Source organism: Hypanus sabinus, chromosome 3 (genome assembly GCF_030144855.1).
Source record: "Hypanus sabinus isolate sHypSab1 chromosome 3, sHypSab1.hap1, whole genome shotgun sequence".
Lineage (NCBI taxonomy): Eukaryota > Metazoa > Chordata > Chondrichthyes > Myliobatiformes > Dasyatidae > Hypanus > Hypanus sabinus.
This window is the reverse complement of record NC_082708.1, coordinates 46,866,527-46,887,619: the sequence shown is the minus strand read 5'-3', so window position 1 is coordinate 46,887,619 and position 21,093 is coordinate 46,866,527. Positions and strand designations below refer to the sequence as shown.

Genomic DNA, 21,093 nt, shown 5'->3' with positions numbered 1-21,093 from the left:
CCGTCACCTGAAGTTGGCTCTCATGGCCCACCTCAATGGGCCTAACTGGGTGGCCGAGCTCCCCTGGGTCCTGCTTGGAATTTGTACAGCGCCCAAAGAGGATCTGCAGGCCTTGTCGGCCGAGTTGGTGTACGGCGCGCCCCTGGCCGAACCGGGAGAGTTCATACCAGCCTGAAGGGGGCAAGAGGAAGAACCCGCAGCAGTCCTGAACAGGCTACGTGAAAGGCTCGGCAACCCGGCCCCCATACCAACTTCACAGCACGGACGGACCCCGACCCATGTACCCAAAGACCTGCAAAACTGTAAGTTTGTGTTTGTACGAAGGGGCGGACACCGGGCGCCGCTACAGCGGCTGTACGAGGGGCCGTTCAAGGTGATCAACAACAACGGGTCCACGTACGTTCTCGACATTGGGGGGAAAGAGGAGGTTTTCACAGAGGACCGGTTCAAACCTGCCCATGTGGACTTGGCGCAGCCGGTCAAGGTTCAGGCACTGCAGCGCAGAGGCAGACCTCCCAAACAGAGGCTGATCCAGACTGTGGACATTGGGGGGTGTATCGCCAGTTCTGGGGGTGGGGTTATGTGGCGACCCACTTTCTGCGCAGACAAACTGGCTCACAAATGGCCAGCGCGCGGGGGGAGACTTTAGTAATGCACCTCCGACGTCATTTCCGCCTGGGGAGGGCAGGTGCTAGGGATTAAATGCCAGCACCGCGAAGTTTGAATAAACTAGTCTCAAAATGACTTACCGACTGCATGTCATTATTTCAGTGCTGTGTGTAGCACATCACTATAATGTTTTATTTTTGGATTGCTCCTACCAATGTAGTTGTATGTGATCCTGCCTTTAGAAATACAACAGAACAGCACCCATTTTTCAAATATTAAATTGCCCATCAGCTTCCAGTAATTCTCCTTGAATGCTTTGTTCCAGTATGTGTATTAGCCTAGTTGTCACAATTTACAACGAACTCCTACCTCTACCAAAATCCTACCAAATCTACTGTGCAAAACTTACTGCTTCATTAGTAGTTAGTGAATATGACTGCACTGGGCAACTACAAATCAACTGAAAAGTAAGCGCAGAAGATAACTGAAGAAAGAGACAGGTAGAGAGAGAACTTTATTAACTGTGAGAGAGGAGAGCATCACAAATTAGCACAGTTCACTGTCATTTTTGATCATGCATCAGTTATGCAGTAATATTGATTGAATTTAGATTTCCTGTGGCAATTAAATATTAAATAATGACATTTCTGGATTTTTTGTTGCTCCCTTGTCAACAGAGAAGTGATTTAAAAATCTATAGGAATAGAATTTAATCTTTATATTAAAAAATTGCAACCTCTATAATATGCTATTATGGAAATTTGTTTTAGGTATTGACAATGATGAGAATGGTGAAAGTTTCTTGGATGTTTTTGGGACCATTAAAGATGATCTGGAAGAGCAACCCAGTATGCCTGGTAATCAATATGAGCTTGGACTGGACCTTGAGATTGATTTTCCAAGAAGTATGTTCCTTAAAATTGTTCTTTTATTTTAAAATTTACCTCTACTTAGCTATTTAAAGTGTGTATCCAGAATGACCTCATTTTAGTGTTACATGTCAATAAATGGAGATGTAATTATGAACAGTGGGTCATTCTCATCTGAAGATACATATTGATTTTCTCCTCTCCTATCATATTCCTCCTTCAGCCCTTTACCTTTTCCACCTGTCTTCTCACTTCATCGCCCTTCCCTCACCCACCCGGAGTTCGTGGACCCCTCGGTTAATGGTAAGGCTCCATGGCATGAAAAGGATTGGGAATCTCTGCTCTACCTTCTACTCCTCAAACCCTACCTTCTTTTTCTGGTTTCTTCCCCTGTTCTTTCCAGTCCTGATGAAGGGTCTTGACCCGACACATTGACTGTTCATTCCTTTCCATTGATGCTGCTTGATCTGTTGAGTTCCTCTGGCATTTTGTATGGGTTACAAATTTATGTTAATTGTTTTTACTTCTAGAACTTTTGCAGTGCAGTAACCCACACTAGACAGCTGACATGAAACTGCTTCCAGATCATTATGCAGAAATAATGCACTTTGGAAATAAGAATTCAAAAGCATATACATTAAATACTAAAATTAAAAATCTATCCAGGTTGAGTACTGGGGTTGATGGATACATGGGCCATGGCAAAAGGGCAAATAAGGTACACATTTGCCAATATTGTTCCAACATCAAAAACACTGCTAACACAGATGTAAAGGATTATGGTACTATCAGCACTATTGTTGGTTTCCTGGTATAACCATGTCAGAAATGGTAGGCATTACTGTGGTGGAATTTGTCACGGTGCCAACCTTCAGATCTCAGACACTCAGCTGCACATTGCCATCACACTCTTCCAGTTAGTACACAGTATTTGCTGATTGCAGTACAAGTGACTCATCAGACAGAGAATGTGCCTAATGGACTTGAGGCTGGTGAATTACATCACCTGCAGTGCCTCAGTGACCCTCCAAGGTCACAGCCTTCTGGCAGAAAGTTATCAAAGAGGTTTCAAAGGATATGACTGCAGTCCATAAGTAACTACACTTCGGAGTAACCAGTAATGACAGTAAATACTAATGACAAGCATATCTGCATTGGTGGAAAAGTAGATGGAAGTCTTGCCTTGCAGAGGTGAGAGTGTCAATTATTTGTCAGATGCTGCAGTCGATCAACAAACAGGTATATTTCAACAGATATGACCTAGAATGATCCTACAGCTAGAAGCTGGGAACAAGGGTTATCTTGACTGACAGAGTAATGGGATCATAATTATGAGATGTTACTCTGGGTTTTTTGAGGCTAAAAATTTGAGAGTGGGCTACCATTTGGAAGACTGGCCTGCATAGAAGTCGTTCCTCCATGGAGTAGATAAAAACGTAACTCCCTCTGGAGCAGCTAAGGTGTTAGATGCTGAGCCTTTGCACACCTCTTGTGATGTAATCCTCGTGGACGCCTTTGGGAACAGGCGTGTGTCTTTTGCATACTCATGAATCACAAAGATGGTTGATCTTCAGTATAAGCAGTAAACTGTAATTCAGTATGAATTGGGTGTACATACCTATGTGAAACAATTTGGCAATGAGGGCAGGTTTAGCGTGATTTGTTATTTAAATAAAATTACTTCTAAGCATTCAGCATTGGTATAAAAATGGTTCTTCTGTAAGTGAATAATGACTAAAATTATTCCCAACAATATGGACGGAAATTTTGCTAATTACATACTATTAATTTCAGTTGGATGAGTTTACAGCCTGAGAAGCATTAATAAGCAGTTAATTTTGGCAACTGGCACTAACATCCAGAAGCTTGTGTAAACTTGCATCATTCCGCAATGATGTTATTTTCAATGTGCTAATGCAATTTTTTTGGCATTTATAGATTTCTAGGTGTGTGTAATGTGGCACGGGGATAACAAAAAGATGGTATTGTTAAATTTGTGATGAACTTGAGTTAATTTGCAATATTAGTAATTTGCAGAAGTTTAGAGGCTTAGTTTTATAGAGAATATGTGGAAATATACTTAGACAAAATATATGGAAATAGTGCAGTTCAGAATTTCTAGGATGTTTTCAAGGATGGATTGAGCTTCTGATTAGAATGATGTTGGAGTTTTAGTGGGAACAAGGGTAACAAACCAATCGGATTTTGTTAAGTCTACTCAATGTCCTGAATTGATGTTAGTGACTTCCTTATATTATTGTCCCCTTGTTCTGCACTTGTCTATGAATAGAAATTGATTTTTATGTATGTCCACCCTTTTAAGTGGGAAAAAAAACTTCACATTTACTCATATTTTAACCACTAAAACTACATTATATTTGTGTGTGGTTATAGTATATGAGATTTGCACTGCAAGTAGAAAAACTTTTTGTTTAAACTTTAAAGTCACCTATTTGGAAACTTTCACTATTAGGTAGTTAGGGATAACTTTAGTCGTTATTCAGTTACAGAAGAACCATTTTTATACTTATACCAAATGCAATGAAAGTTCATTACTAATGCCTTCACAATCTCTTTAGCCACCTCTATCAGAACCCTGGGGTGTGGTCCATTTAGTCCAGGTGACTACCTATCTTATGAGCTTTCAGCTGACCAAGGACCTTCTCCTTAGTTATAGCAACTACACTTACTTCTGCCCCCTGACACTCTGACTGACTCAAAATACTTATTAAGTTCATCTGTCATTTTTTTTCTCCATTGCGGCCTCTCTTGTATCATTTTCCAGAGGTCTAATATCCACTCTCATCTCTATTTTACGCTTTATATATCTGAAAAAACCTTTGATATCCTCCTGATATTATTGACTAGCTTACCTTCAAATCACATCTTTTCTCTCCTTATGATTTTTTATAGTTGCCTTCTGCTGCTTTTCAAAAGCTTCCCAATCCTCTAACTTCCCACTAATTTTTACTATATTATATGCCCTCTCTTTTCCTTTTATGCTGTCTGTGAATTCTCTTGTCAGTTACAGTTGCCTCACCGTTCCTTTAAAATAATTCTTCATCTTTGGCATGTATTTATCTTGCACCTTCCAAATTGCTCCTAAAAACTCTATTCTTTGCTATTCTCCTGTCATCCCTACTAGAGTCCCCTTTCAGTCAATTCTGGCCAGCTCCTCTCTCATAACACTGTAATTCCCTTAACTCCATTGTTTTGCTGATACATCTGATTTTATTGTCTCCCTCTCAAATTGCTGGGTGAATTCTATCACATTATGATCACTGTCTCCCAAAGATTCCTTTACCTTAAGCTTCCTAATCAAATCGGGTTCATTACACAACACCCAATCCAGAATTGTTCCCCTTAGGGGCTCAAACATAGCTGCTCTAAAAAGCCATCTTGTAGGCATTCTATAAATTCCTTCTCTTGGGATCCACCACCAACCTGATTTTCCTAATCTATCCAAATATTCAAATCTCCATTGATTGTCACAATATTTTTTTATTCCATGCCCTTTCTATTTCCCATTAAAATTTATATTGCACATCCTATCTACTGTTCCGGGGCCTGTATGTAGTAACTCCCATCAGTGTCTTGTTACCCTTGCAGTTTCTTAACTCTACCCACACGGATTCTATATCTTATAATCCTCGTGTCACCTCTTTCTAAGGATTTGATTTCATTTTTTTGCCAACACACCCACACCACCCTCTTCTACCTACCTGCCTGAGCTTTTGATAAAAGATGTTTTCTTGGATGTTAAGCTCCCAAACATAATCTTTCAGCCATGTCTCATGCCTACATTATACCTCCCAATCTCCCTAACTACATTACAAGATCATCTACCTTATTCCATATACTGCGTGCATTCAAATATAACCTTCAATCCTATGTTATCACCTTTTTCGATTTTACTCCCATGTTACACTTCACCTCATCCCACTGAACAATTTTGCCCTGTCATCTGCCTGTCCTTCCTGGCAGTCTTACTACACACTGCATTGAATTGTATACCAGCTGCCGTATCCTCAGCTCTATCACTCCTGTACCCATCCCTCTGCCAACTCAGTTTAAACACTCCCCAACAGCTCTAGCAAACCTGCCTTCTTATATCTCTGAAAAAAGAACTTTTGGTTTGCTCTTCTATGTTATTGGCTAGCTTATCTTTATATTTCATCCTTTCCTTCCTTATCTCTTTTTTAGTTGCCTTCACTTGTTTTTTAAAAGCTTCCCAGGCAGTAGCATTAGGGTTAATTTATTTTGTGCTTTTGGAATATGCATTAACCAGATAAAATGGTTAATCAAAGAATTGTTGCATCTTTATTTGAATGTAGTGCAATATTTTGCATACCAAATTGTTCCCATAATTACATCACAATTTGCAATGCCAACTTCCCTTAATTGGGAAATGAGATTTGAAATTAAGACCTTCAAGAGTTTGTTCTGAGTTGGAAATAAGCATCTGCTCACTTAGTGAAGCAGTATTCTTAAAGAGAGTATATCAAAATGATTTTTCTGCCGTGGATTGATCTTGAGAGAGTTTGTGATGTTTATGGGGTTTCCTTGTTGAGCTTATACATTGTAAGGAGAAATTTGTGTTAACAGCTGCAGAAGAGTTGGATACTGAGGGTGATTATCTGTTACCTCCAGTTTTTGGAGAAGAATATGAAGAGCAACCCAGACCTCAATCTAGAAGAAAGGTATGAAGATATTTTCATAACTTAGAATATTTGATGATTTGTGCATCAAAATGAAAGTCCAGCTTGATGTTCTACGTTTAATATTAAACATTTGGTATGATTTCAATGATAATATAAAAATAAGCTTGTATCTAATAAAACTTTACCTAATTGTCTGCATGTGTTGGTATCAAGAATTTAGATCTTCTTCCCCTTCTTCATCATTGACTCGTTATTTTATGTAACATCACTAACATTACATGATCACCTTAATTTCCATCATTTATTCTTCACTTTACCAACTTCGTCCAAAGGAAACACTGGCTGAAATTGAAATTATCTTTTTATTTTATTTGTATGTACGTAACCTGCTATTTATATACCTCCTGACTGAAGCAAAAAGGATATACTGTATTTGCTATCTGCAAATGATGTTTCTTATCCTGTTGTATGATATTACTTTAAAATGTCACTGATTTGTTTTGCCTTCATAGGGTACAAAGCAAAAGGCACTTACTGATAATCATTCCCAAGATGGTAGCGTCTCCACATCTGAAGTTGGATTCACATTAAGTTACACTTATGGTATAAATGCATGGAAGCATTGGATTGCAACTAAAAAAGTCAAGAGTGAAAATACAGTCAAAGTAGATGGATGTAACTCTGCTCGTAAGTATTTGTTTGATACTGGTGTAGTTACAGAATAGTCTATTTTCACTGAGCAGGACAAGTAACTGTATCTCCATTAGTCTATTTCTTCTCAGCAGTAACCACACTGCTGGGGAAAGTACCAAAAGTCAAAAAAGAAAAATAAGTATGCTACTAAGGTGTATCATTTTATTTAGGAAGGTGGGGGGGGAATGTGTTAAATGTAAATTGAGGTCTAGTTTTTAAAAATAATGTTTGGTGGCATTGAGAAGTTGGAATAATATCCTCTGTTCAGAAAAACTACAAAGCCAACTGCAGAACTTTTGTTTAGTGGTATGGTTTTGTAAACGGTCTCTCAGGATCTATAGTAGTTGTACTGTGTTTTCTTGGATTGTGAGACGGGTAATGAGACCAACAAGGAACCACAAACTTTTCAGAAGATAAAAGTTGTGATTAAGGTTTTAGACAAGGTAGGCAGAATGAATGGTTTATGAGGTAATGCTCACCTCCTTCCACTTGTAACATGGAATATTTCAGCACAAGAATGGGTCCTTTGGTCCACAATGTATATGCCAATCAAGATGCCAGACCAAACCAATCTTATCTCTCCACATGACCTTTATCCTTTCATTCCCTGCCTGTTCGTGTGCCTGTCTAAATGCCTCTTAAATATTGTTACCGCATCTGCTTCCACCACCTCCCTCGCCAGCACATTCCAGGCGCCTAACGCTTTCTGTATGAAACAGAATCCAAAAAAACTTGCATTGTAAAATCTCCTTTAAAACTCTGCACCTGTCACCTTTGCCCTCTTTAATTTGGCATTTCCATTTTGAGAGAAAGACTGACCATCAAACTCATAATTTTGTATATTTCTATCATGACCCAAGGCAGGGCCATTGTAAGGATCTATAAAAATGTGGCTATTCCTACTAGACTCTGAATGCTTAAGGGAATTTGACCTGGAAGAGATCATCTATTATCTTCCTCTCAGCATATTGGGATGTGAGGTAGTGGTTTTGCAAACAAAGCTTATCATCACCAGGATTTGAACAAGACTGCCACCTGCGCCCAAGGCCTTATTATTTTTGAATTTCTCAACTTTTTGTTGGTCAAGATTGTCAGCAGGGCTGGTCTAAACAGGCTATTGCGTAGTTATGGTATAGGTGACGAAGGGTCTCGGCCCAAAACGTCGACAGCGCGTCTCCCTATGGATGCTGCCTGGCCTGCTGTGTGCCACCAGCATTTTGTATGTTATTTTATATAAATTTTGTTTTGTGTGGTTATTTTGTCTTCTGCATTGGTGTGTCAGTAGAAAAGAGCATAATTTTAGATTTCCAAACATGCATTTTCCAAAAAAATTTAATGTTCCAGAAAAATATTTATATTTTGTTAAAGAAAGCGATATTAAGTAATAATTAAACCAGCTTTCAGATTAAAAACTTGATTACTTTGTAGGCATCCAGTCCAGTGCATGATTAAACAAAGATAACAAACAGGATCAATGACATTATGAACTGATTTACTGAAACAGAAATAGGTGTAGAAGGATTCAAACTGGGTGAAGGACAGCCAAACTAATAGGTGAGGGTTTGACAGTTTAATCTTCAAATCATAATTCTTACACCATGGCAAGAGTGAGCATAGCAACAAGACACAAGGTGGTCATTTTGCATCAGCAAGGTCTCTCCCAAGAAGAAATTTCACAGCAGACAGGAGTCAAACCAGTCTTCCTGCTTCTTGGTATATTAACCAGGAACCAAATATAGCAACCTTCATCACATAAGCTGTGGGTGTAGTCGTTGTTTGGAAAGGAATGCTTTTGTGTGATGTTTGGAGCCAGATTGATGGAGTTAAAAGAGTAAATTAGACAATTGACAGTAGAACAGTGATCAGTATGTTAGACCATGAGGCATATGAACTCAATTAGGCTATTCGGCCTATCAAGTCTTCTCCATTTGATCATGTCTGGTTCATTTTCCCCCTCAAGCCCTTCTCCCTGTAACCTTTGACACCCTTAATAGTCAATAACCAATAATGATGCAAACATTTTTGCTGGTCCTTGGTCAGACAGTAATGTCATCTGCAAGTGGTTGGACTCCTGTTGTTGCTTTGACTTCTTTTTGGAAAAAAATGTTTATATAACCCTTCCCCCCTAACTTCCCTATATATAAAAAAAGAGAAAGAAAGAAAGAAAGAAAAAAAAAGAGTGCCTGGTTGTTGGAAGATCTCCGCATGCTCCATGGAGTTCGTAATAACTTTAGTATATATATATTTATTTTTTCCCCAGGTAACCAATTGTTTCATCTTCAGAGCACCTATATATTTAGTCCTGTCTTTTGTAAATAAGGGCACCAAATTTTCAGAAATGTTTCATATTTATCTCTTAAATTATAAGTAATTTTTTCTAATGGAATACAGCCATAAATTTCTTTCTTCCAACAATCTATACTTAAATATGTATCTGATTTCCAAGTAACTGCAGTAGCCTTTTTGGCTACTGCCAGTGCAATTTTTATGAATTCTTTCTGATATTTATTTAGTTTCAGTTTCAGTTTTATCCCTTCAATATCACCTAGTAAGAGTAATATTGGATTATGGGGAAGTTGTGTTCCTGTAATTTGTTCCAGTAAAAGTCTTAAATTTGTCCAAAAAGGTTGAATTTTAGAACAGGACCATGTAGAATGTAAAAAAGTACCAGTTTCTTGGTTACATCGGAAACACTGATCAGATAAATTTGAATTTAATTTATTTATTTTTTGTGGTGCAATATGTAATTGATGTAGAAAATTATATTGCACTAATCTTAACCGAACATTTATTGTATTTGTCATACTATCAAGGCATAGTCTTGACCGATTTGTTTCTTCAATTTTAATATTCAAATCACTTTCCCATTTTTGTCTTGACTTATGGACTCCTTGTTTAATTGCCTGTTTTTGAATCAAATTATACATACAAGATATAAATTTTTTAATCTTTCCTTTTTGAATTAAAATTTCTATTTCGTTAGATTTCGGCAATAACATTGTTTGACCTAATTTTTCTCTTAAATAGGCCCTTAGTTGCAAGTAACAAAATAAAGTGTTATTTATTCTTTAATTGATCAAATTACATTAAGATACCTCCTTCAAAACAATCTCCTATATATCTAATCCCTTTTTGAAACCAATCATATAAAAGTTGATTGTCCATTGTAAAAGGAATAAGTAATTTGAATTAAAGATCTCTTTGCTAGTAAAGATTTTTTTGTCTCATCATCAACATTTATCTTATTCCATAAGTCAATCAAATGTTTTAATATAGGAGATTCTTTCTTTTCCCGTATCCATTTAGATTCTCATTTATATATAAAATCTTCTGGAACGTTTTCTCCTATTTTATCTAGTTCTATTCTAATGCATGCCGGTTTATCTTTCTCGAAAAAAGATGCAATAAATCTAAGTCGATTTGCTTTATAATAATTCTTAAAATTTGGAAGTAGTAACCCTCATAGATCAAATTTCCATGTCAATTTTTCCAGCAATATTCTTGACATCTTACCTTTCCAGAGAAACTTCCTCACATATTTAACTCTTGAAAAAACTTCTGGGGTAATTGTATTGGTAATGATTGAAATAAATATTGTAGTCTAGGGAATATATTCATTTTTATAGTATTTACTCTACCTACTAATGTTATTGGTAATGCCATCCATTTATCAAGATCTTCCTGAATTTTTTTTAAAAGTGGTGAATAATTTAATTTGTATAAGTTTTTTATGTCATTATCAACTCTTATACCTAAATATTTTATACCATTTGCCAGCCATCTAAATTGAGTTATTAATTGACATTGACTATAGTCTCCATTAGTGAGAGGTAAAATTTCACTTTTATCCCAATTTATTTTATAACCTGATATTTTCCCGTATTCTTCTAATCTTTAAGATAATTTACGTAATGAATGTAATGGATCTGTTAAATAAAGTAAAACATCATCAGCAAATAAGTTAATCTCGTATTCTTCCTGATTAACTCTAAAACCCTTAATATCTGGGTCCATTCTAATTAATTCAGCTAATGGCTCTATTGCCAACACAAACAAAGCAGGTGATAATGGGCAACCTTGCTTAGTTGATCTTGTTAACTGAAATGATGTTGAAATTTGACCATTTGTCACTACTTTAGCTTTGGGATTATTATTCAAGGTTTTAATCCATTTTATAAATGATGTTCCTAATCCATATTTTTCCAATATCTTAAATAAAAAATCCCATTCCAATCTATCAAATGCTTTTTCTGCATCTAAAGCAACTGCCACACTCGTTTCCTCCCTCTTTTGCGCTAAATGGATTATACTAAATAACCGGGTTACATTATCTGCCGATTGTCTATTTTTAATAAATCCTGTTTGATCCATATGTACTAATTTTGGTAAGCATTTAGATAATCTATTAGATAAGATTTTTGCTATTATTTCAGTGTTTAATAAAGAAATAGGTCTATATGATGCTGGTTTTAAAAGGTCTCTATCTTTTTTTGGCAATACTACTAAAATAACTGTTGAAAAAGATTCTGGAAGTTTATGCATTCTTTCCACTTGATGTATTAACTCCATAAAAAGAGGAATTAATAAATCTTAAATTTTTTTTATAAAATTCAGGCAGAAAACCATCTTCTCCTGGAGATATATTACTTTGAAGTGATCCCAGAGCTTCTTCAACCTCCTTCAATGTAAAAGGCATACCTAATCCCTTCTGTTCTTCTGTATTTAATTTTGGAAGTTATTTGTGATAAAAATCTTTCTATCTTGACGTCATCATTTTTTGATTCTGATTTATACAACTCAGAATAAAAATTCTTAAAAGCTTCATTAAATTCTAGAGGCTGATAAGTAATTTTATTTACTTTTGTTCAAATTGCATTTATTGTTTTAGAAGTCTGATCTGTTTTTAACTGCCATGCAAGGACCTTATGTGATCTTTCACCTAGTTCATAATATCTCTGTTTAGTTCTCATGATTGCTTTTTCTGTTCGATATGTCTGGAGTGTATTATATTTTAACTTATTAATAAGTTGTCTTCATTTTTCTTCTGTCATATTTCTTTGAGAATCTTTTTCTAATTTTATAATCTCTTTTTCCAATTGATCTACTTCTATCATATATTCCTTCTTAATTTTAGAAGTATAACTTATTATCTGACCTCTCAAATATGCCTTCATTGCTTCCCACAATATAAATTTATCATCAACTGAATAAATTTGTATCTAAAAAGAACTGAATCTGCTTTTTCATAAAATCACAAAAATCTTGATGTTTTAGTAGAATTGAATTAAATCTCCATCTATAAATTGATTCCTCTTTATCTATCATTATCATTGTCATTATTAAAGGAGAGTGATCAGACAATATTCTTGCTTTATATTCCACATTTTTCACTCTATCTTGAATATTCGTTGATAATCTATCCTTGAGTATGTTTTATGTCTATTTGAATAAGATGAATAATCTCTTTCTTTTGGATTGATTCTTCTCCATATATCAATCAAATTTAAGTCTTTCATCAATGATAGAGTTAATTTTACTATTTTTGATTTTGTAACAGCCTTTGTTGATCTATCTAAAACTGGATCTAGACAAAAATTAAAATCTCCACCTATTAATATTTTGTCATGTGCGTTAGCCAAATTCAAAAAGACCTCCTGTATAAATTTTACATCATTTTCATTTGGTGCATAAATATTCATAAGAGTCCATAGTTCTGAAAAAATTTGACAATGTATAATTAAATATCTTCCTGCTGAATCAATTAATACATTTTGTATTTTAATTGGTAAATTTTTATTAACCAAAATTGCAACTCCTCTCGCCTTTGAGTTAAATGAAGCTGCAATAACATTTCCAACCCAGTCTCTTTAATTTCTGATGTTTATGTCTGTTAAATGAGTTTCTTGTAAGAAAGCTATTTCTATTTTCATTTTTTTAATGTATGTTAAAATTCTTTTTCTTTTTACCAGTCCATTAAGCCCATTAACATTAAAACTTAAAAAATTCAATAAATTAGTCATTGTTTTTAATTATGTTACTCCAATCTATAATAATGCCTAATCTTTCAACTTTCATGGTATCCTGGGAAATCTTTTTAAAAGTCTCCATGTTGCTATGTGTGTCCCCACCAATCATCCAGGCAAAAGAATAGAAGAAAAATAGAAAATAAAGAAAAAAACAAAATACCCCCCTACTAATGTTGTGAAAGAAAAAAAACACATTACCCCCCTCTATTGTACGGGTCATGGCAATCGCCATGATTACACACGTGAATCCCGTAGTAACCGATTCAAAGCTCCCCAGCCCCCCCGCAACATAAAAAGTATATATATAAGAAAAGAAAAAACATATTATTCTCAATTAATATTTCTAAAATTTTACTTTTCTCCCTTGTATCATCCTTAAATGTCCATCAGTTCTATTCGCTATCTCTGTCTTCGTCTTTAACCATTACGTTTAGAAGTCTCTACGTTTAATTAGCAAATAGATGGAAGTTTTTGTGCGAACACCTCCGCATCTCGATATTCGGAAAAAAATCTTTTTCCCTCCTCCAAAAAAATTATCAGTGTTGCTGGGTGACGCATTAAAAATTTATAACCTTTTTCCTGTAGGACTTTTTTAGCTGAGTTAAATTCTTTCTTTCTCTTCAAAAGGTTATAACTTATATCAGGATAAAAAAGAACTGGTTTCTCTGCTATCATCAATGGACCCTTTCTTCTTTTGGCACCTTGGGCAGCCGCCCTCAGAATCTTTTCTTTATCCTGGTATCTTAAACATCTTATCAAAATTGATCACGGATTTTGATCATCTTGAGATCTTGGCCTTAAGGCTCTGTGCACCCTTTCAATCTCAATTGAAGTTTCTTCTCCCATTTCCAATTTTTCAGGGATCCATTTTTGAAAAAAGTTTATTGGGTCTTCTCCTTCAGTATCTTCTTTAAGTCCAACAATTTTAATAATATTGCCTCTACTAAAATTTTCAAGCTTATCAATTTTTTCCACGAGTTGTTTTCTTTCTGATGTCCAGGCATTATTATCATCTTCCATTTCCTTCATTCTTCCATCCATATTTAATTTCCAAATCTGTAATTTTCTTTTCCATTTTTTCCTGTTTCATTGTCATTTTGTCAAACCTAGTCTCCATATTTATTATTTTTTCTTTAATTACTTTTTGGTTACTTTTAATTACTTTTAATGCATTGAATTTTTCTAATTTATGCATTATTTGCCTCAAAGTCTTTTTTGTATTTTCAGAGGAACTTTCATCTCCATCTTCGTGTGATTTTTACAGAGAATCTGTCTCTCTCTCAGATTCACTTTCACTTTCAGTTTCAGTCGCAGCTGAGATTTGTAGTTCTGGTTGCTCTCGTTTGCGCATGCTCGTTCCTTTACGCTTGCGCAATTCTCGTTGATCTTTTCCTTTAGAAATGGCCGATGCTGCCGCAGTTTCCTGTTCTGTTTCGCCGGTGATGTATTGTACCTGAGTCCGCGGTTCTTCGGTAGAAGTAGGCCTTGATTCTGTTCCAACTTGAGCTGTCTTCGCGGTAGTAATTTTCTTCATCCTCTGTTTATGAGGCATAGCTTAAAACAATCCGGAGTAGTTTATAAGTAACCTTAAAAAAGTATTGACTAACTTTTCTTCACTTAAACATTAATGTATTGATTTTTTTTACGGGAGGGCTGGGTTTCAGCGTCTCAATCCTACGTCATCACGTGACGTCCCCCCTGCCATGACTTCTTGTGCTATCCCTCTGATGAAATGTGTTCATTCATTACGACAAGGCCATATCCAGGAGAAGAACCTGATAGATTTTGCTTTTCCTGCGCAATGCTTGTTGATCACATTTTGGCCAAACAATTGTGTCAGTTCCCACCTCAGCATTGAAGTTACCTGGAGGGTGTGATTATGAAGTTCATTCTATAAATATAGTGTTCCTCGTCCATTTTATCCTTCCAGGGAAAGATGTGCCCATCACCTTGTTCTTTATACTGCTGTCTCCTGTTCAATTTGCCTCACTTAGTGCAAAAAATCTCAATGTCAGTGTGTCCAAGTTCTCTCGTTATGGTAGTACAGCAACATTCATATCTGTTGGGATTGTCCACGATGACCTTGATGTTTCAGGTTCTGATCCCCATATTGTAGAGTGGAACTTGCCTAGCCTAAAAGTGAATCCCAATACCTCGCTTAAGTTGCACACTGAACTTGTGTTCCGAAAAGCCAGACCACACCCACCATCCTTGCCTACATTCGCCACAAGCAACGTAGCCACATTCCTGGATATGGGCCACAGTCAGCTGAATCAAAGTTGACAGGTGAAGCTGTACTGTGACTAGCTGATTGATTATATTCATTTGGATTATCAAGCAGAATTTGATACCAATTCTAATAGATTAGATTGTTTCTAATAGATAGATTCTAATAGAATAGATTGTCAAAAAGTGAGGCCATAGGGGTGGGATTTAAATAACAACACAAAGGAATTCTGGGGCTTGGGGTGCTGAAGCCATGGTTGCCAGTTGTTAACCCAATAAAATCGGTATGAAACAGGACACAACAAGGACATTGTAAGTTGGATGACATGATAAAGACAGGAAAGGTGAAGTAATTGAAGTATTTTAAAATCAAAAAAATCTCTACGTAATATTGAAAAAGTCAAAAATATAATTATTTTCTACTTTTCTTTTAGTATTGTCAAAGTCAACACAGTTTAAAGAGGACTTATTGTCATGTACAGCCACAGAACTTGATTGTGGATTGTCTAAGTTTGTAAAGGAAGTTCGAAGACCTAATGGGGAACGCTATGCACCTGATAGTCTATATTATCTATGTCTTGGAATCCAACAGGTTAGTTACATATATAAAACAATGGTTGTAAGTAAATCTCTTCAGACCTGAATTGCTGATATTATGTTCTATGGCTTACTGCTAAATATAGGTGATTTCCCTGCATTGAGGGAGAATGCGTTCCTAGAATATAATCTATGCTGTAATTCTCTGTAATGTGATGCCAAATCCACTGTACATAAATCAAGAAACAGAACTGTACAGCACAGGAATAGGCCCTTTGCCCACTATGTCCCTGCTGACCATGATGCCAAATTAAACCTATCTGCCTGCACACGATCCATTTCCTTCCATTCCCTACATGTTCAATATGCCAGTCTAAATGCCACTATCCTGTTTGTTTCCACACCATCCTGGCAGCTTTCCCACCTCTCACCTTAAAATATGTCTTTATCATTTCTACACTGGGAAAAAGACTATCTTACCTATTTATGAGTGACTAGAAACAAGCCCTTCGTTGGACTCGTCCATGCCAACTAAGATGCCCTTGTGAGATCATCCCGTTTACCTTCATTTGGGCCATATCCCTCTAAACCTTTCCTGTCCATGTACTTATCTGTGTCTTAACTGTTGTTATTGAATTTGCCTTTCATAATATTATAAATTTCTATCAAGTTTTTCCTCAGCCTCCAACAAGTTCATCCAACCTCTCTGTATAGTTAACACATTCTATCCTGGTGCGCCCTCTGCAAAGCATCCACGTCCTTCCTGTAACAAATTGACTGGAGCAGTACACAGGCTCCAAATGAGGCTTAACAGCTGCAACACGAGTTCCTGACTCTTGCACTCTGCCTTGACTAAAGGCAAACACGCCATAAGCCACCTTTACCACCCTATCTACGTGTGTTGCCTCTTTCAGAAAGCCATAGACTTGCACCCAGAGATCCCTCTGTACATCAATGCAGTTAAGGGTCCTGCCATTTACTTTATACTTTCCCCTTGAATTTACCCTCCCATTGTACAACACTTCACACACGCCTGGATTAAACTCCCTCTAGTTCTCTGCTTATAGCTGCAACTGATCTATATCTTGCTTTATCCCTTGACAACCTTCTTCAATACTACAGCTCCTCCAATTTCTATGTCATCTGCAGACTTCCTAATCAGCCCATCAACATGTTCATCCAGGTTATTTGTATATATCACAACCAACAAAGGTCCCAGAACTAATCCCTGTGGAACATCACCAGTCACAGACCTTCAGTCAGAATAGCACCCCTCCACCACCACCATGTACCTTCTGAATGCCAGGCCAGTTTTGACTTCAATCTACCATATCGCAATGAATCTCTGCATCTTAATCTTCTGAATCAACCTGTCATTGAAGGACCTTGTCAAATGCTTTACTGAAGACCATGTAGGCAGTATCCATATCATTCATCTCAAAAAACGCAAGTGAAAATTTTGTATTCATCTGCTTTTATTCAAATAAATTCTCTAATAGTGAATTTTATTCCATATCTCAGCATTTTGGTTAGTGATTTGTGAGGTCTAAGGGTAAAATTTTGTTACGAATATGGCCTTAAGTGGGCTCACCAGTAATGGGAACCATATTTTGTCATTGGTGTTGTTGTAATGAGTGTCAATGTGTTTTCCATGTGCTGCACTTCATTGTGGCGGACTCGATGGGCCAAATGACCTAGATCTGATGCTATGTCTTATGGACAAGCAGTATTCCAACTTGGTATACAGGCTTCCCCATGTTGGGACTGCATGCTAGCGTAGTGGTTAGCAAAGTGCAACATATGTATGCATTTCTTCCTATGAAGCTCAAAACGGGTTTCCTCTCTGTCACTTCACTTTCTAACCAGTCTAATGTGCTTTTGATGACAATACTGTGGAGGCAGGGTTCAAAATCAATTTAGGGATGTCTATAAAAAAAACCTGTAATGCATTTTGATAAATGTCCACAACTGGAATTAGCTTGTTCAATTTTCACTTCTGCTAATTTTCATAGTCCTTCACAGCATAAAAAGAGGTCATTTAGCCAATGAAGTCTCTGCCAGTTCTCAGAATAACCCCATCAGTTACATTATCCCATTTACATTTACTTTTCTTTCATTTCATGCATATTAGCAACCCTCTGAATTTCCCACCAGTCACCTATACTTGGGGTGATTAACAATAGTCAGTTAACTAACTAATAAGTACATCCTTGGATTGTGGGTGAGCTGGTGGAAAGCCATGATGTGATGGGGCCGGCGTGCAGAATCAACCACAGATCACTGAAGTTGCAGTATGCTTTCACTCCTCACGGTGCCATTGCATCTTATTAGACCTTAGTGTGCTATTTCGTGAGCCACCCTATTATTTATTTACTGTGTTTCTTTGGTGGAAAGTAAGGATTTTGAAAACTAAGTATTCATCTCTCTGTAGTCTTCAGGACATTTGCTTTTGATAGGATGTCTTAACCCAATTTTGTTCTGATTTTAAATTTTCTTATTCTAGATACCCACACTGAAATGCAGTCATTCACTGTCTACCCTATCCATCTTTAATCACTTTAAATGCTGCAATCAACTTAGTCCGCAGGTTTTAGAAAGTATTACACATATTATTATGTTTTCACTATTGATAACTTCCTTGATACAATATATTCTAGTAAATGATCTTTTTTCAAAAATCCTGTGTGCTTCCTAGTGCAGAATGCTCTTAAACCATTTTGTCTAATATTCTCCCCACCCTGTGATTTTTTTTAATGAAATATGCTTCCTTCATGTACCTTTGATTTTATTGTAAAATCATTACATTCCTCTTATTAATTATATATGCTTTTCAGCAATTTCTCTTTCCTTTAAGTTCACCATACCACATAATGTGCCAGTTTAGTTAGCTCCTCTCCATTTCTAAATCAGAATCTGCAAAGTATGGAATGGAAAGCTGTACCTCAGTGTTGATTCCTAGAGTAGACAATTTTTGCCCATCTGAGAACTTGCTTTTTATGCTTCCTGATTAATGTATACATAATTTAATTTGCCAGGAGCAATACTACAAGTCTTGATGGGGGCTTATGTACTTTATGAAAATTGTTGCACAACTGGACCACATCAACAATATTTTAATGATAAGAGTCCAGTTTATTGCTAATGTTACTAATGTAAATAGTTATTTAATATTCTTGAAGTCAGAATGGTCTATAGTGTAATTTCTCAATGTTTTTGGAGTAAATAAACTTAGCTAAGTACAGATTTCTTAAGTTTCTCACTGTCCATCCAGTAGTGCAAGGACAATGATTTTATAAATTTATATAAAATTCAACAGCTTCAAAACCTGTCAGTAATCTATTCTGACTAGTCATGCAACAAAAGTAATTGGGATCATGTTTATTGCCTGGAATTGTTTATTAGTTGACTATGCTTGCTGTGAAGGATCACTTTACTTCTAATCTCTTGTCATCAAGAATGTCATCTTGGCACCAACTTATTAAACCGTTCCTTCCCAAAGAGATTTGTCGCTAACTCAACTGTAAAGGTTAATCTAGTTCCATTAAAACTACCAGTGAGAAAGCTTTCAGGGCTCTTCAGATGGATGTACTCACTTTTCATCTTAGCTATAATTTATGGAAGTGCTTCTCAACAAAATTTTACAAAGAATGGAAACTTATGATGTCCAGCTGATTTTCTATTATGAAGGAATTTGCTGGATTATTTTCTCAATAATTATAATTTTACAGAGCAAGTATTTAATAGAAATTTAAAATGTATTGCTAGTTTGCACTTAAAAGATCATATGCTTTCCAGATAAAATTTTTCATAATTTTAAGCTGATTATGTACAAGAATAACCTTAGTTAAAAGAATGTTGAGGGATAAACTCTTAATGCAAGCACTTAAACATCTTTATCACTGAAGAGGTCATCATACTGCTTTCTAGCAACAGACCTGTTTACTGAGATAATTGTGAAGTGGTACATTTAAGAACCCAGGCATGCAATTTCTTGGAATCAGTTCCCAGAACGCCATTATCATTTGCAAGAGCCATCATTCTTTGCTCAAGCTTTGATGAGTCGCCATTCCTCTCTTAAAGATGATCAACAAACTGGGTAAAAACAAAACAAAGTAGACAGCTTTCTGGTTTATGTTTCAAAAGAAAATTTGTTATCATCAAAGTATGTATATGTTATATACTACCTGGAGATTCGTTTTCTTGCAGGCATTTACAGGGGAAAAGAAATAAATAGGATTTTGTGAAAAACTATACATAAACAAAGACTGACAAACACCAGTGTGCAAAAGAAGACATATTGTGCAAATAAAATTAATACTGAAAACATGAGTTGTAAAGAGTCCTTGAAAGGGAGTCTATAGATCATAGAATCAGTTCAGAGTAGCGATGAATGAACTTAACCATCCCGGTCAGGAGACTGATGGTTGTAAGCCCAGAACTGTTCCTGAACCTGATGGTGTGGAACCTATGGCTTCTATACATCATGCCCGAATGCAGTATCAAGAAGAGGGCCTGGCCTGGATGGTGGGGATCTTTGATAACGGATGCTGCTTTATTGTGTAAGTTCCATGTAAACGTATTCAGGGGTGGGGTGGGCTGCATCCACCACTTTTTAGCATTGTTCCATTCCCAAGCATTGATGTTTCTATATTGGGCTGAGATGCAACCAATTGGGATACATGCCACTGTGCATCTCTAGAAGTTTGTCAAAGTTTTTGGTGACATACCAAATCTATGTAAACTTCAAAGAAAATAGAGATGCTGTCATGCCTTCTTTGTGGTGATACGTGATGGTCCCAGGATATGTTGACGCCAAGGAATTTAAAGCAACTGACCCTCTCCATTTTCATGTTAAATGCTATTCTCTCACTTGAGTTGATTATTGGGCCACTTGTCACAATGCTTTTAAAATAACACAACTATATTTATGTTTTAATATGATTACTTTGATTGTGAATTGCCGAAGGACTTGATTGAGCTCTAATGCATTACAGAACAAAGTTCTCAATTATCAAGTAACAATGGTTTATCAATGGAACTAAATGATATCAATCTATTTTTGGCGTTCTGGTTTACTGTTTACAGGATTTATGTAATTTTGTTTTTCTTTCTCCAGTACCTATATGAAAATAATAGGAATGAAAACATATTTAGTGACCCTTGTTACAAGGCCTTTAATGAAGAATTCAATATAATCTTGAGAAGTTGGCGACCAAGCATACTGCCAAACGGTAATAAATGTTCGTATGCATTTCTCCAGTAACAGTTTATCTAAGTAAATGTGGTTATTACAGCTTTTTGTGTACATTCATTCCATTGGGTACATTTAGAAAAATCAAGTGCTTTAAATACAGCATTATTTAAACTAACACACTGGGGCACACTTGCACATGGATTCATTAACAATTCTAAGTTATTAAAAATCAAGATCAAAACAAATCAAGCATTCAAAGGTATGCTGAGAAGGGCTCA

At 36.2% G+C, this 21,093-nt stretch overlaps 1 protein-coding gene across 5 annotated transcripts in view; it reads left to right on the top strand.

The window, feature by feature from the left end:
• zmym2 (zinc finger, MYM-type 2) overlaps positions 1–21,093 on the top strand; it is a 154,386-nt gene that overhangs the window by 121,584 nt on the left and 11,709 nt on the right. For all 5 annotated transcript variants that reach the window (XM_059964236.1, XM_059964237.1, XM_059964235.1 and 2 more), the window contains 5 exons: positions 1,380–1,514; positions 6,084–6,178; positions 6,652–6,826; positions 15,519–15,676; positions 20,738–20,852. In XM_059964236.1, the coding sequence (XP_059820219.1) occupies positions 1,380–1,514; positions 6,084–6,178; positions 6,652–6,826; positions 15,519–15,676; positions 20,738–20,852 (678 nt within the window). The remainder of the gene's footprint in view (positions 1–1,379; positions 1,515–6,083; positions 6,179–6,651; positions 6,827–15,518; positions 15,677–20,737; positions 20,853–21,093) is intronic.